The following is a 16,781-nucleotide window of genomic DNA, read 5'->3' as shown; positions in this document are numbered from 1 at the left end:
GTATTGAACCCATCAAACTAGAAGAACTCTATGGGCATCTTTTGACCCATGAACAGCGGATTGAACTCCACAACACTGCTCCAGACATATCTTCCTCCAGCGTGAATGTGGCACAGCGTCACCCCTCTTCATCAAATCATGGTTCCCGTGGCTCCTATCATTCACGTGGTTACTCCTATGCTGGAAGTGGGAAAGGGCGTGGCAGAGGACGTGGTCCTCCTCGTGGTCCCTCTACCCATGGGCATTTCTCATCTTCCAATTCCAGCAACCAGCCCCTATGCCAAATTTGTGGTAAGCTTGGTCATTTTGCTGCTACATGCTACAATCGATTTGACCACTCTTTTCAAGATGCCTCGCAGGGTCCAACTACCTATTACACTGCCACTCATGTGCCCTCGGATCCCTCGTGGTATCATGATATAGGCTCTACACATCACTTAACGAATGACCTCTCCAATCTCAACATTCAGGCAGACGAGTATACGGGCAATGATCAAATCAGAGTCGGTAATGGGCAAGGTTTGCAAATATCCCACACTGGTCATGCTTCTATTCCGTCTCCTACTCAAAATTTCTCGTTACACTCATTACTTCATGTCCCAAAAATTCAGAAAAACTTGATTTAAGTTAATAAATTTACATGTGACAATCAAGTTTTTATTGAATTTCACCCTACCTGTTTTTATGTTAAGAATCTCAGTCGAGGAAATTACTACTCCAAGGCCCGAGTAAGGGTGGTCTCTACCCCTGGCCCTCTCGACTGTCATCTTTTAATTCTCCATCAACCCTTGTTGGTGAACGAGTCTCTGTTGATCAATGACACTCTCGATTGGGCATCCTGCCTTGCGGGTCGTTCGTCGTGTTCTTCAATCTCATCAGCTTCCAGTTATGTCCAATAAATCTGCTGCGGTGTTTCCTCATGTCAGCTTGGCAAACTTCATAAATTACATTTTTCTGACAGTCCCTCTGTGTCCACTAGTCTTTTGGATCTTCTCTTTATGGATGTGTGTGGCCCTGCTCTTCTATTTTCCAATAATAATAAACGTTACTTCCTTTGTATTGTGGATGATTTTTCTCGTTACTTGTGGATTTTTCCTCTTACATGCAAGTCTGATGTTCTCAATGTGTTCATTCACTTCAAAAAGTTGGTGGAAAATTTTTTTAGTCGTTCTATCAAATTTGTGCAAACAGATGCGGGAGGAGAATTTATTCATGTCCAAAAATTACTCATGTCGACCGGTGTTGCTTATCGCCAAACATGCCCACATACTCACCATCAAAATGGGAGTGTAGAGAGAGCTTCGTCATATTGTTGATACTGGCCTTGCTCTTCTTGCTCACTCTCGTGTCCCCTTCAAATTTTGGGATGATGCTTTTGATACGGCTTGCTATTTGATTAATCGTTTACCATCTTCTATCAATAGAATTAAGTCCCCATTTGAATTACTTTTCAATAAAATTTCAGATTTTTATCTTCTCAAAGTGTTTGGATGTGAATGTTAGCCATATCTTCGACCTTATAACACTCACAAAATGTCTTTTAGATCTCTGTCTTGTGTATTTTTGGGATATAGCAAACCTCACGTTGGCTATAAATGCCTCCATATTCCCACTGGTAGAGTCTATATTGCACGGCATGTTATCTTCCATGAGACTAAATTTTCTTTCCAAGTGTCCTCTGCACCAGGTATTCCCAAAAACCTAGCCCCTATAACTTTGCCAGTTACCTTGTGTCTTAGACGTATCTCTCCAAACTTATCCTCATCACACATGACACCTACCTCACCTACAAGTCCTCCTTTGATCTCACCACCTGTCCAAGTACCTAACCCAACCCATATTTCTCAAATCTTATCCTCATCACACACGTCACCCACCTCACCTTCAAATTCTACTTTAATAATACCTCATGCACAAGTACCTAACCCACCCATGTCAACTACTCACACCAATTCAATGTCGCCACCTCTCTTGGACTCTAGCACTCCTCCATCTTCTGCATCCCTTCATGAGTCTCCAACTTCTCAAACACCCGTGCCCTCTCCTCCTCTTACACCCCCAACATGTCGGCACCACATGGTCACTAGAGCTCAAAATCAAATCCATCAACCCAAATGTTACACTGATGGCTCTGTCCAGCACCCCTTGCCCCGCGCCTTACACTGCCTCTCTCACTTGTAAAGACATTGAGCCCACTTCCTATACACACGCTGCCAAGAATGTTAAATGGAGGGTTGCTATGGCAGACGAATTTAATGCGCTCATCAAAACTGGTACATGGACGTTGGTTCCAAAAACTTCATCTATGAATATTGTTGGTTCTAAGTGGGTCTTCTGCATCAAGCGTAAGGCCGATGGCAGTATTGAGCGCTACAAGGCACGCTTAGTTGCAAAAGGTTTTCATCAACAAAAAGGCGTTGATTTTTTTGAGACACATAGTCTTGTTGTGAAACCTATTACTATTCGTATTGTGCTCTCTTTAGCTGTTTTTGCAGGTTGGTGCATTAAGCAGGTTGATGTGAGTAACGCCTTTCTTCATGGTCATCTACAAGAGAAGGTCCACATGTCGCAACCGCCTGGCTTTGCCAATCCCATGTATCCTGATGCAGTGTGCCTTCTCAAGAAGGCTTTGTACGGTCTTAAACAAGCTCCACGCGCTTGGTATCACCGGTTGATGAGCTCTTGTCTTTTGAAGTTAGGGTTCCACAGTTCAAAATCAGACAGCTCCTTATTTATATTTAAATCTCCTTCTGTTACCCTGTTGGCACTAGTGTACGTGGATGACTTAATTCTTACTAGGTCACATTTGGGTGCTATTGATGAACTCATCCATACTCCCTCACGTGATTTTCCTATGAAGGATTTGGAAGAACTTAACTTCTTTCTTGGCATCTCTGTTACTCGTGTTTGTGAAGGTCTACACCTGTCCCAATCACGGTACATATCTGATCTCCTTGCCCGCACCAAAATGTCACATACCAATCCCATTACCTCCGCAATGGCAGCCAACACGTCCCTTAGTCAATTTTCTAGTTCTACTTTCAGTGATGTTACTCTTTATCGAAGTACCGTGGGAGCGTTACAATATCTCTCATTTACCCGTCCCGACATTGCCTTTGTTGTCAATAAAGTGTCTCAATTTATGCATGTTCCCCGTGATGTTCATTGGTCAGCTGTCAAAAGGATTCTGCTCCACTTAAAATCCACAATTGATCATGGGTTATTAATAAAGAAGTGCTCCTCCAAACAATTATTTGCTTATTCGGATGTAGATTGAGCTGGATGTCCGGATGATCGCAAATCTACTTCTGGATATTGTATTTTTCTAGGTTCCAATATTCTGTCCTGGAGTTCTAAAAAGCAACCTACTGTTTCTAGATCTTCCACATAGGCTGAGTACAAAGCTGTAGCAAATGCCGCCGCTAAACTCATTTGGATTCAAGCTTTATTTCAAGAACTTGGTGTATTTCTCTCATATGCCCCTATCTTATTTTGTGACAATATAAGTGCCACTTATCTCTCCTCCAACCCTGCATTTCATGCCCGTACTAAGCACATCGCTATTGACTACCACTTTGTGAGAGAATGTGTGGCCTCCAAGACTCTTGTGGTGAAATTTCTTTCCAGCAAAGATCAAGTTGCTGACATTTTAACGAAACCCTTGGTGCCTCACAGGTTTCATCAACTCAAGACCAATCTCAACGTGTGGTCTCCAACGTTGCGATTGCAGGGGCGTATTGAGACAATTAATGATGTTGCCTTAAATGAGAAGATGTGCCAGCTAAAAGATAATCCAACAATTCAAATTGACAACAAAAGCGCAAATCACGTTGACAGAAATGGAGCAACGGCTACTTGCCTTTCCTAGCCTTATTTTCCTTATGTTTCTTAGTTTACATACTGGGTTGTATATTTTCCTTTCATACAATATGTTTCCTTTCTTGTAACTTTCTGTACAACTAGTATAAATACAAATTACGCCCAGCATTACACTTGGGCTGTTTTCATCTCATTTATTTTGTCATTATAAGGGACATGAGCAAATTTTACAGAATAAGCACCTAATATCTGAATGGTCCATTTCTTGCTTCAGTTCCAGACTTTCAGGAGAAGTTAAAGCTGGTGGGTGATGGCTTGTAGTTTATAATAAAAGCCCAATAATTTGGCCTTCTGATATATATATATATATATATATATATATATATATATATATATATATATAAAATTCTAATTTGATCAAATTTGAATTAATAGTTTTGTATGAATTTTTTATTTTATTTATTTATTATTATTTTTTTTTATAACAATTTTCTGGAAGCAAACACCAGTACTTTGGTGCTATCCTGACTGATACGTTACACCAGCAAGGAGTCTTTCTGCTCATTTGAAAATTTGCAGGAAACTTGTGTGTGTTTATATATATATATATATTTCTTCATCCTTTTGACGAGTATATCTGTGTATACAAATATCTCAGAAACCTGATTTGGAACTTTGGTCTATCTAGCTCAATAACAAAAATGTATGCAAATGCATTTACATGAATATTAAGGCCACATTTGACAGCTCATGCAATAGGGTATCCACCAACCTTGTTTGTCCATATCTAATCCTGATGGTGTTCTTAAGGAGTAAACCTCTCCAATATAAAGCAGCAAAAAATTCATTGAAATCCTCTGGAAACTTTAACCTGCCATCTTTTCATACCTGATACCTGTGTAAAAAAATTGTGCATAGCATGCATTCAAGCCCAAAACTAATCTCCAAGACTTTGGGATGCATGGATGACTCAGTGGGAAGGTGTGGGTTCAAGAGTTATGCATAATATAACTCTAAAAGAGTCCTGGAATCCACTAGAAAAATAACTGGAATTCACCAGAAATCATGGGAATTTACCAAGAAAATATATTAACTCTCTTAAAATAAAATTTTATTCAATCAACGATAATGAAAACAAGGCATAGCATGCCTTTATATAGGCTACAAATTCATATATCTTTGCCTCTATATTATCATTCCAATATATATCATATGAAACTCTGGCGTATGTTGCAACTTGCAGCAAATCATGAAGTAAAGATGAAAAAAGAGGCTCAGTTGCATCATGCATGTCTTTCGCCAAAGCATGCGTTTTGGGACCGTATATGTCCAGTGGTCTGAATAAACAAGAAGAGAATATACCTAAATAGATGGCCGAATAATTTGCATTGACGGCTCATACAATAGGTTATCCTCGACATTATCACCAACACCAACCTTAAACGTCCATATCTATTTGCTGCTTTGATCTAATCAACCCCTCCATTCCTAAAGGCTGTCTGCACAGAGTTATTCAGGAATAAGGCTCTCCAACGCACTCAGCTTGCACCATGACCTCATGGATAGTTCCCTTTATTGCTACAGTTTGCACCATGATTCTCCTATTCAGTTACTAAAAGATACTCAAAAGCTTCTGCTGTGCATTTCGTGGTGTGACCTATAGAAACCGAGTTGGAAGGCACCTTCTGAACGAGGCAAATCCTGATGATCCTTCCCTGCAGTTTCACAGCAGGGGACTAGAATCTTCCATCCTGCATTCTCTTCCCATGTCTCAGTTCAAGAAGAATAATGAAGGAGAACACGGCCAAAGCAATCTAGAAGACTGTGCAGTTTGCTTGGGTGAGTTCGAAGAAGGGCAGTGGCTAAAACGTCTACCCAACTGCAGTCATGCCTTCCATGTTCCTTGCATAGACACTTGGTTTCAGTCTCACTCAAATTGTCCCCTTTGCAGATCAACTGTCTATGATCTCACCATTCATGCCGAATATCCTGTTTCTGTGAACACAGTGCTGGAACCTCTAAGCAGGGAAGACTTTATCCAAGTAAGGACAACACATCGCCAGATGTTGGGTTCCTTAATCCTACCAAACTCACGACTGACATGAATCAACTAATCCCAGTTGATAATTTGGTTCACTCAATTGCACTCATGTCTTCCATATTTCTTGCATCGACAATTGGTTTCAGTCTCACTCAAATTGCCTGCACAGCAGAAGAGTATGTCTGTGATTCAACTATCCACCATCAATATTCTGTAGCTGCATACACATTGCTAGAGACTCTAAGGAGGGAATACTTTGTCCAAGAAAGGGCAACACATTACACCAGGCCCCACACTCGAAACTCCCAAAAACATTCAGCACTTCAACATGAATCATCTGATTCCAGTTGATATGCTTGACCAGCTGAGTTCAGAAAAATCATTGTAGGAGGTTTAGACAAAGCTCTATGTACAATTAAAGAGATTTCAAAACCCATGATTAACATATAACAGATATTGAAGATTCTATTGAAAGGAACTAAAGAAGATAGAAGCCGCTGAAGACAAACTCCCGCAGCAGACATTCAGAACAACAGTGACAGAGTTTGAGTAAACTGAGGAGACCCGATGCTAGAGATAATTCTTAAGATTAGAATCCTAGTTGATTACATGTTCTGTACAGTTGTACAATGTTAGACACTGCAGTTCTATATAGAAAACAAACCTCACGAATCCAGTTAACTGGTTGAGGTCTTTCATCAAACATAATGTGTGTGTTCGAGATTATGGTATCAGAGACTCTGACCAGCATCACCCATGGCCATGGCCAATTCCTCCACCACTACAAACCCAACCAGTTCGACACCCGCCATTCAAAAACTTACCAATTTCTCTAATTTGATCAGTGTGAAACTTACCCGTGACAATTTTCTTTTAATGGAAGGCTCAAATTGTGCTATTCCTCCGAGGACAGCAATTCTATGGATTCATAGACGGCTCCATTCCTCTCATTGATGCAGCCTGCCTCTGGCACGACCGGATCAAATTATCATGGGCACCATCAACTCCTCTTGTCCGAAAGTGTAACATGTTGAAATTATTTCATGAAATTAAAATTTCTAAATTTAAATAAATCACCTTTCTGTATTATCATGTTTTAACCGATTTGAACTTTAAATAGATAATTATTTCTTCTTTAATCATGTTTTGTCAGTTACAACTGCTGTTTTAATTTCTCATATTATCATTTTTTTTTTTTTTTTTTATATGTCCACACAAGAAGAGGAGTGGGATTCGAACTAATGACCTCCGTTTCATTAAGTATGGTTACTAGCCGATTGAATTACATCCGGAGGACTCTTGTTTTATTAGTTACAATTGCTGTTTCAACAATCACATTTTAAAATAGTCTCCAACTGCTATTTCGACACCTATAATATAAAATTAATATATAAATTTTTCAAGCAGTTTATATATAAATATATATTATTCTTCTTCTTCTCCTTCTTCTTTTCTCATTTTGTACTACTATTATAAAATTTCCCGAATGTAGTATGCATATTGCGGGATTCGGATCCCTGAAATCCTAAGGCGATCCTAGATTTTGGAATTAGGGAATTCTGACCGTCCATTTTAATTCAAAAACCAGGATCTCGCGACGTGTCTCACTAACTTAAAAAATCTTTAAAATAATAAAATAATATTTAAAATTTAAAAAGTAATTATAAAATAAAATAATAAAAAAAGAAACCATCCTAATTTTGCCATATGGGGTGGCCGGCCACCCCATTTTTGGCATTGGGGTGGCATCAGCCCCAACCACTGGTTGGGGATGGCCGAAGCCACCACCATGGCCCTCGAGCCACCCCCAAGGGCCAAAGGAGTGGCATTTGCCACCTGCAACCGCCATTTGGGAAAGAAGCCACCCCCATGGCCCTTGGAGGTCGATAGGCTACCCCCAAGGGCCAAATCCAAATGAAAAAAATTTGTTTTTAAATTTTATTATTTTTTTTTATAATTACTTTTTAAATTTTAAATATTATTTTATTATTTTAAATTTTTTTAAGTTAATGGGACACGTGGTAGGATTCTGGCTTTTGGATTAAAATGGACGGCCAAGATCTCCTAATTCCAGAATCTGGAATACCCCTTAGGATTTCATTGGATCCTAATCTCATATTGCAACATTCTGAAACTACTCAAAACAAGAAAATTTTGTAATTGCAATACAAAAAGAAGAGAAGAGAAGAAGAAAGAGAAAATATATATCTAATTGCCATTTCAAAGGTAATATATAATTTTTTTTTTATAGCAGTTTATATATATATATAAACTGCTATTTCAATCGTCACCATTACGATTGCTATTTCAATCGTCACCATTTTAAAATGGTCTCTAATTGCCATTTCAAAGGTAATATAAACTGCTATATATTACCTTTGAAATGGCAATTAGAGACCATTTTAAAATGGTGACGATTGAAATAGCAATCGTAACTTACCAAACGTGATAATAGGAAATTGAAAAAACAGTTGTAAGAGCACTCACAATGGAGTAGCTAAATGACATTTTTATCTAAAATGGCTAATCAGATTTGAAAACAAACTCCATATTGAATTAGCCAAAAAAAAAAAAAAAAAATTGATATTTTGAGCATTTGTGAACAGCGTCCCTCTACATGTAGTGGCATTGTTCACAGAGCCATTTTATTTTATTTTTTTATTATTCTTCTCACATGCTTTCTCTTTTTCTCAAAACTTCTTCCCACTTTTTTTTTTTTTTTTTTTCATTCTCTCTCTCTCTCTCTCTCTCTCTCTCGGCTGACCACGGTAAGCTCCTCTCTCTTTCACTCTCGCTCTTGCTCTCTCGTCTTCCATTTTGTGAACATCACCCCCTTGTTTCCTCTTATTAAGTTTTGAGTATCCATTTTGTATAAAAATTTGGCTACTCCACTATAAATGCTCTAATTGATAAAAACATGATAATAGTAAAAATAATTATATTTATTTAAAATTTGAAACTGTTAAAACAAGATAATAAGAAAACGGTTATTTATTTAAATTTTTAAATTTTAATTTCATGAAATAATTTAACATAACACCCGCCCAAAATTAGATTAAGGACATCACAATTTATGCCTAAGGGTGTTTGTTACTTATGACATGATATGAAATTAAGTTTGAGACTTGTCTATGTATCTATGTTGTTGCCCAAAACGGTACCGGTACCCTTTTGGGCAGTGAAAAAATAGGTTTTAAAAAAAATAATAAAAAACTCATTAAAATTTTAATATTATAAAAAAACTAAAAAAAAAAAAAAAAAAGAGGGTGGCTAGCCACCCCATTTTGGCCAAGGGGGTGGCTGGAGCCACCTCCCATGGCCGGTTTGGGGTGGATGAGCCACCCCCATGGGCCATGACCTTTGGGGTGGTCCGACTACTCCAAAAAGACTAAAATAAAAGAAAAAAAAAATTTTTGGAGTTTTGTCTTTGGGGGTGGCTTGACCATCCCCAAGAGTCATAGGGGTGGCTCGGCCACCTCCATACCAGCCATAGCAGTTAGTCAAAATCACCCCCAGGCCAAACAGGGGTGACAAGGCCTTTGGGGATGCTTTGGGGGTGGCCGAGCCACTCCAAGGGCCTTTGGGGATGGTTTCGGCCACCCTCAAATGATTTTTTATTTTTATTTCTTTTGGCCATTTGGGGGTGGCCATACCATCCCCAAAGGCCATGGGAGGTAGCTCCATCCACCCCCTTGGCCAAAATGGAATGGCCGACCACCCCTTTTTTTTTTTTAGTTTTTTAATATTTTTCGTTTTTTTAATTATTTGTTTTTTTTTTTATAATTTTTAATGGATTTTTTTATTTTTAAAACCTATTTTTTCACTGCCCAAAACGGTACCGTTTTGGGCAACAACATCTATGCAGTAATGAAAGCAGTAACACACAAAAAAATCCTAATTTGGTCGCATAATTGGAGGAAAAACACAGGTAAGGAGGAGGCCTTTCATTTCTTGTTTTTTAGGTGCGCCGCGGTACCTCAAAACCAATAAAATAAGGAAAAAATTGCGGCCCTGGTGAACTAAAGCAAAGTTTCACTCTCCATGCAGCGATAATGCTGATGAGGTGCCATTTCCAAAGAAAACAGAAAGAGGCCCCTTAATTACCTTTTTATAGTTACGTGAGTCGGTCAAGAAAGAAAACGGAAAACCCATCTTTCTTGGAGAAAACCTACTTGATTTCATTGAACGTTAACAAGAAGCATGCAGACAAGAAGAATATATATAAATTAATAAGATGTGCGAATAATTTGCATTGAGATTATCCACACCCCTTCCACGTCCCTATCTATTTCTTCCTTTATCTATTCATCCCCTCCCTTCCCAAACGCCTTCTTCCCACCAGCTTTAACCCCCTCTGTACCTGTCTCTCTACAGGGTTTTAAATGCAATGGGAAATTCCCTTAATTGCTGCATTTTGCACCATGATTTTCCTACTCTGTCGCTACAGGAAACTCAAAAGCTTCTTCTGCTGTGCGTTTCGAGACGGAAGGCGGCGCGTGAACGAGGACAACCCTGACGATCCTTCCCTGCATCATGAGTTTGAAAGCCAGGGATTGGAATCTTCGATCCTGCACTCTCTTCCCATGTCTCGGTTCAAGAAGAAGAGTAGTAGTGATGAAGGAGAAGGGCGGGCAAAGCAATATTGCAGGAGAGTGTGCGGTTTGCTTGAGTGAGTTCGAAGAAGGGCAGTGGCTGAAAAATCAACCCAACTGCATCCATGCCTTCCATGTTTCTTGCATAGACACTAGGTTTCAGTGCCACTCGAATTGTCCCATCTGCAGATCAACTGCTTATGATCTCACCATCTGTACCGAATATTCTCACTCTCTCAACACAGTAATGCTGGAGCCTCTAAGCAGGGAAGACGTTTTACCAGAAAGGACAACACATGACCAGATCTTACGTCCTCAATTAATCCTACCAATAAGAATCGACTAATGTTCACAGTATGAGATCCATATGGAGAGAGAGAAAAATAAAAAAATAAAAAATTTAATAAATTGTTATCCAACAATTATGCAACAGAAATAACATGACAGTAAAAATTAATCATTAATTGTTCTTTTTATAAACTTTACTATTACAAAAATTGATTTGTACTGTCACATCATTCTAATTGTATTGGATAACATTAATAAATAACATTACTCTCTCTCTCTAACACACACATATATATATATATATATATATATATATGCGTTCTCCCAAACACTTCAGGCACCCACCATGAATAAAGTCATCCTAGAGATGGATATAAGATTGGCCTCTTGTCTTTTTGTTGTGCTAAGCTGAGCAATAAAGGTAGAAAAAAGTTGCAATTAATTGTGGAGCTGAGTTAACAGCAAATCTCCTAGGCAGTCCTTGGAAGCTCTAAACTTCAGCTGTGGCAAACAATACTCTTGTAACGTTTTGGTGGATATTTTTTTTTTTTTTTTTTGGAAAGTCTACATAACTCTCTCAAACTACCACTCAATTGACAATGTCCCCCCAAACTTTCAATTGTGACAATGTCCCCCACAAACTACCAAAAATTGTCAATGTTCCCCCCAATGACGAAATTACCCTTAGTAAAATATAAACAAAAATACTAAAACTTCTAGAAAAAACCAAAAACTAACAAAAAAAAAAAAAAAAAAAATCCAAACTTGGCCAATTTTTTCTTTTTTAAAATCAATTTTATAAGAAAAAAATTTAAAAAATTTCGATTTTTTTTTTTTATATAAAAATTGAAAATTTTCGTTTTTTTATTTTATTTTTGTTTTACAATTTTATTTAAATAAAAATTTACGTTTAAAAAAAAATTTCGCTTAATAAAATGAAATTTTTTGTTTTTTAAAACTAAATAAAAAAATAAAAATTTTTGTTTAAAAAAATATTATTTTTAAATTAAAATTTTTCGTTTTTTAAAAAAATCATTTTTTTTTTTAATTTATAGGGATATTTTTATTTTATTGAGAAATCTATAGGGGCATTTTTGTCTTATTGCTAGCTTTGGAGGGGATATTGACAATGTTTTAGTAGTTTGGAGAGGACATTGTCACAATTGAAAGTTTAGGGGAGACATTGTTAATTGGATAGTAGTTTGAGAGGGGTATGTGGACTTTACCTCTTTTCTTTTTTTTCTTTTCTTTTTTTTGAACATTTGTACTAGTGAATGTTGTCCCATCTTGTAAAATATATGAAATACTGAATTATTATGGCCAAACCAAACTTTTACATAAAACTGCACGAATATTACGGTCTTGCAATAAGCCTATTCCAATGTTACTGTCATGATCATAGGATAGAGTTAGGGTTGACAATTTGTATTTGCATGTTAAATTCCAACCATGTTAAAAGTATGAATATAAGATTACATAGATCTGCCATAAACCACTTCATTTAGTTGAACAAGTTAGACCCCTAAACCCCTAACATGCGCTAATTTCATGTTGAGTTTGTATTTCGTTCGCATGTCATATAAAATATTAATAATTCTAAATGTCAAGTGTAGAGCTTAAATTATGTCAAATTATGAGTATAAGACTATAGACAAACTCTTAACTCAATCCACAAGAGACTTGCTCATGATTATCAATTATCAGTTGATCAATAGGCTCCTTCATGGAGATAAAAGATGGACTCTCAACAGAATGATTTGAAACTGAATGCCACAAGAGAGGGCAGCAAGCGGGCCCAATTAAGGGGTAATAGAACGGGCGCCTGAAGGCACTCGTGATAGATCCAAGGCCATGGAGGCTCCGAGTAAGCTACCAAGTGTCCCACCACCGGAGAGGTTGGTTTAGTGGTTAAGCTTTACTCTCGTAAGGTTTAATGAGAGTAAATTAATTTGAATCATTACGAGAGCAATGTTATGGGGTTGAGACCCACAACTCTTGATTCTTGCTCATCGGCTCTCCACCACCATGCCCTTGATGGAGAAACATTCTACCTCTGTAAGAGACTAGCATTAGACAGTCCACGTACTGATTACCACAAATTACATGACGTATGAAACACTCTTATCTAATAGCTATGCCTAATTGACGTTCAGCCAAAATATACCTTAAATTATCCCATTAGGCACGATTGCTGATATCAGTGAAAGCATCTATCTTACAAAAGCAAACACAAACATCATCCACAAGAAAAATCGTACCTTCAAGCCTACTTGGTTGAAATGTCAGTTAAACCAAAAAACACCGAAACATGAACCAGCAATGACACAAAGATTACAACTTGTAAACTAGTTTGCAAAATCTCGAAGCTTATATAGTCCTGAAAGAACTGACTTACTCTATGAATTTGAATAAAATTAAAAAGATCCAAAAGAGGATCCCAGACACAATCTTTAGATAATACCAATTTTGTTGGCGACATCCAAGGCATCGTAATCTGGTGTCAATCTAACATATGCCTTCTTGGTACCATCAGGCCTGCACACAAGAATTACATTTAGATGAACATCTGAACATATTTCAGAAAGCGGGGAAAAAAGAAGCAAATACACACATGCAAATCATTCAAACCTATATAACAAACATAAGTGAAATAACTTCAAATACTTTAAACCAGTACAGCAGTACACTTGCCAAAACAAAAAAGAAAGAAAGGCATCTTACATTATATAAAACTATATGCGTCAAGAAAATCAACTTAATAATATAGATTTTTAATCAACTCCAAAGAAATACCATTTGCTCAAATTCAAACTAATTTCCCACGTCAAGAGTAACCTTTTCAAATTCAGTTCAACCAAATGGATCCATGATGACTCAATATTATGAGTCCCACAATCTGGAGTAGTGGCCATTTCAACTCAACTGGGTCAACTTATAATTAAGGAAAATGATTTACAAAAGTAAAAAGGAATAGTAGAACTAAAACAATAAAAACAGAAAAAAAGATCTTAAAGCATCATGACACAACAAAGAGTCCACAAAAAGTTTCTACACCATCCGTTCCCGGAGAAAGAAAAAAATCCAAAATAGAAAGAGAAGAACACACAGAAATATAAGAAGACAGTAAAACATCATTACATGACATAGGGTTCAAAGAAAAGTATCCCATGCTTAGTGCACCCTCCATGCAAGTGCACAATTACAAGCTTTCAGATCTAACTGTCTAGAGATCAAATTTACATCCATAAAGGGAACCAAAAAAGCCCCCAAGTAGCAATGACACATAAAGCAGCCATGTCTGTTGAACACCCATAAGACAACTTTTCCACACTATTGACAAGCACTGAACACAAAGTTATTGCTTCAAAATCATTTTACTTCAGACAGGTGACAATGTGCACAAATGAAAGCAGCTTTAGATAGTACCATTAAAAAAAAAAAGTTGAGTCTGCCTTGAAACTAAACAGAAAATAAGAGCTACCGAGTAAATAGGGTACTTCACAAACAGGCAAACCAACTACAAGAATTTTGTTGTTCATGTGACATGCCAATCCACAATAAATCTACGGTTGTAGAATTGAATTCCATGTATTCACCAAGTAAGATATGTAAGGCTCACCTGATCAAGGTATTCACTTTCTTAGCTTGAATATCATACATCTTCTTGACAGCGTCCTTGATCTTCTTCTTGTTCGCATGAATGTCAACAATGAAAACCAAAGTATTGTTGTCTTCTATCTTTTTCATTGCAGACTCAGTCGTTAGGGGATATTGGAGAATCTGATAATGATCAAGCTTGTTCCTTGGTGGAGCACTAATTCGAGGATACTTAGGATTCCTGTCCTTCTTCAATGTCCTTGGACGGTGAAACGTAACAGATGTTCGTATCTTCTTCGCTTTCTTCTTAAAGGTCAGACCTGCTTTCACTGCTTTGGCAGCCTTCAATGCCTGTGCCTTTGGATCACCCTTTTTGGAACTCTCCGCTGCATAAGACACCCACCTTTAAGTTGCAGAAGACAATATATGGTACCATAACAATTGAAACAAGGATACTACAGAAAACAACCAGAGTTCTGTTCAAAATAGTACACTTTATACATATCTTACAGGGCTGGACAAGATATTGGGTGAGGGGGCAGGATCAAAAGAGAGCAAGATTATCTTTAGTGACAGCAATTGAGCTTGTCTCACCAGCTCTGGCCAGCCAGATACACCCTAATTACTCCAGCAATTTAGGTTGGATATCCAAATACTTCACCTGTTCTTTTTCCTTTTCTGATAAAGTACTAATTTCACTAAAAGTGGAAAAAGGTGTTGCCAGGATGCTAGAGTACATAAGAAAAATTAAAGAGAATGGGAAAAATGAAAACCAAATCTCTGAAATTAATTAAATCCAAAGTCTACCAATGTAAAATAAATCAACTGGTAGCAGCCCAGCCCTCAAAAAAAAAAAAAAAAAAATTGATCTTCAAAACAGCCAATTCAAACCTGCCATATAATTTTCTCCATCCTCAACAATACAAGCATTCCATTCTCTCGAAACTACTACTACACCATTTTTTTCTTTCCACCCAATGGGTTATATTCAATTACCACATACCTCATACTTCTGATATCTGCCTTAGGAATCCCTTAGAATATGACACTCTATACACAGCAACACTGCTGTCCTTTTTCTTTTGTAGGGTTCTTCTCCACATATAAATCTAAAGTATCAAAACACAGTAATTTTACACTAAGCCTAATGCATTTTTTGGCTAGGACAAGCTCATTTCCTCATTCATTTTCTGAGGATAAGGCATAATTTCAATAATTCCGTTCAACTTTCTTTTCTACTCGGTTTCGATAGCACATAGGGACAGAAATAAAACAACAAAATCATAAAAGCTAGCATAGAGATATCACGAAAACGCAGTATGCCAGCACTACAATAATATCATAAACACTTAACCCCAACAATTTCAAGAAAACACAACGAGCTTTGTTCTATTTTAAAAGAAGCCACCCTAGATAGTCAATTGGCTCAGTGGAACTCAATACACATACGATTTATGGTATCGTCTTCTTGTTCTACTCAGTTTTCTCGGCAACCAAACAAACAGTATAAGAAAAACAACCGAGAAACAGAAGAAGCAGAAAGAAAAAGAAAACAATGAGACCAAAGTAGAAGCAGAGATCGAATCCAATACCTTTAGGACCCATTGATGTAGAAGAATCTGAAGAAACGTCTGCCTGTAGACCCTTTCAATCACCTGAAACCCGAACAAAAAATGCAAAAATATAGCACACAAAGGTTAAAGGATAATTCACTAAACCAGCCAAAAAAACTCCAAAAAGTGACTCAAGCTTGTGCCTTCCTTCAAGTATACCATTGAAAGAATGAATTCAAGCTTTTACATGCTCAGAGAGAGAGAGAGAGAGAGACCTGTGAGAGGGAAGCGGAGGAGCAGTCTCTAGGGTTTGGGAAGAGGAAAGAGGAGATTTTGGTTATATAGAGGAGCTAAGTGAAATTACCTGAATGTCCATATCAATTATCACATTGACCAGTACCGAGCTGATTATGGGCCAGGGAATTGAACCTGGATTCTTAAGCCCAAACCGGCCTGAAAAATAAGGATAAGCCTGAGCCCATGAGGAGCCCAGTCAAAATCGATAGGTACAGAAAACTTAAGGATCAATTCTTTAGAATGTAGGTGTGACCGTTTTGTTTTTTTCACATATATGCACAGAAAGGGGGGAGAAATTCCATCTAGTCTCCGTGGTTTCTTGCTTGATCTTGTAAAGGATAATAATAATCCACCGTGATATAATCAATAAAGATTCAAATTCAAACTCTATCATGATAAGTGTATCTACTATGATAAGATGAGAGCTTATCTATAATAAATATAATATGTTTGAATTTGAATATTTCCTGATTATATATAGTAGATTTCGTGATATAAAAATTTGAGAGCCCCTACTATGCAGATGGTGCATAAATAAGCCATTTTGCATTTTTGCAGCCTCCAATAAGTATGAGACATATCATCATTTCAAGA

At 37.4% G+C, this 16,781-nt stretch overlaps 1 protein-coding gene and 1 pseudogene across 1 annotated transcript; one reads left to right on the top strand and one right to left on the bottom strand.

The window, feature by feature from the left end:
- Positions 1-4,922: 4,922 nt before the first annotated feature.
- On the top strand, positions 4,923-6,672 carry LOC132163059 (RING-H2 finger protein ATL16-like; annotated as a pseudogene).
- A 6,265-nt stretch (positions 6,673-12,937) lies between these two features.
- LOC132164700 (large ribosomal subunit protein uL23) lies at positions 12,938-16,251 on the bottom strand. The gene is made up of 4 exons (XM_059575251.2): positions 16,166-16,251; positions 15,930-15,992; positions 14,360-14,723; positions 12,938-13,275 (listed from the first exon to the last, which is right to left on the bottom strand). Exons 2-4 carry the CDS (start codon positions 15,940-15,942, stop codon positions 13,191-13,193), a joined length of 462 nt encoding a protein of 153 aa, XP_059431234.1. The 5' UTR covers positions 15,943-15,992; positions 16,166-16,251; the 3' UTR covers positions 12,938-13,190.
- Between the last annotated feature and the right edge of the window lie 530 nt (positions 16,252-16,781).

The sequence above is a fragment of the Corylus avellana genome, chromosome 8, assembly GCF_965113065.1.
Source record: "Corylus avellana chromosome 8, dhCorAvel1.hap1.2, whole genome shotgun sequence".
NCBI lineage: Eukaryota > Viridiplantae > Streptophyta > Magnoliopsida > Fagales > Betulaceae > Corylus > Corylus avellana.
This window is presented reverse-complemented; position numbering and strand designations above follow the sequence as displayed.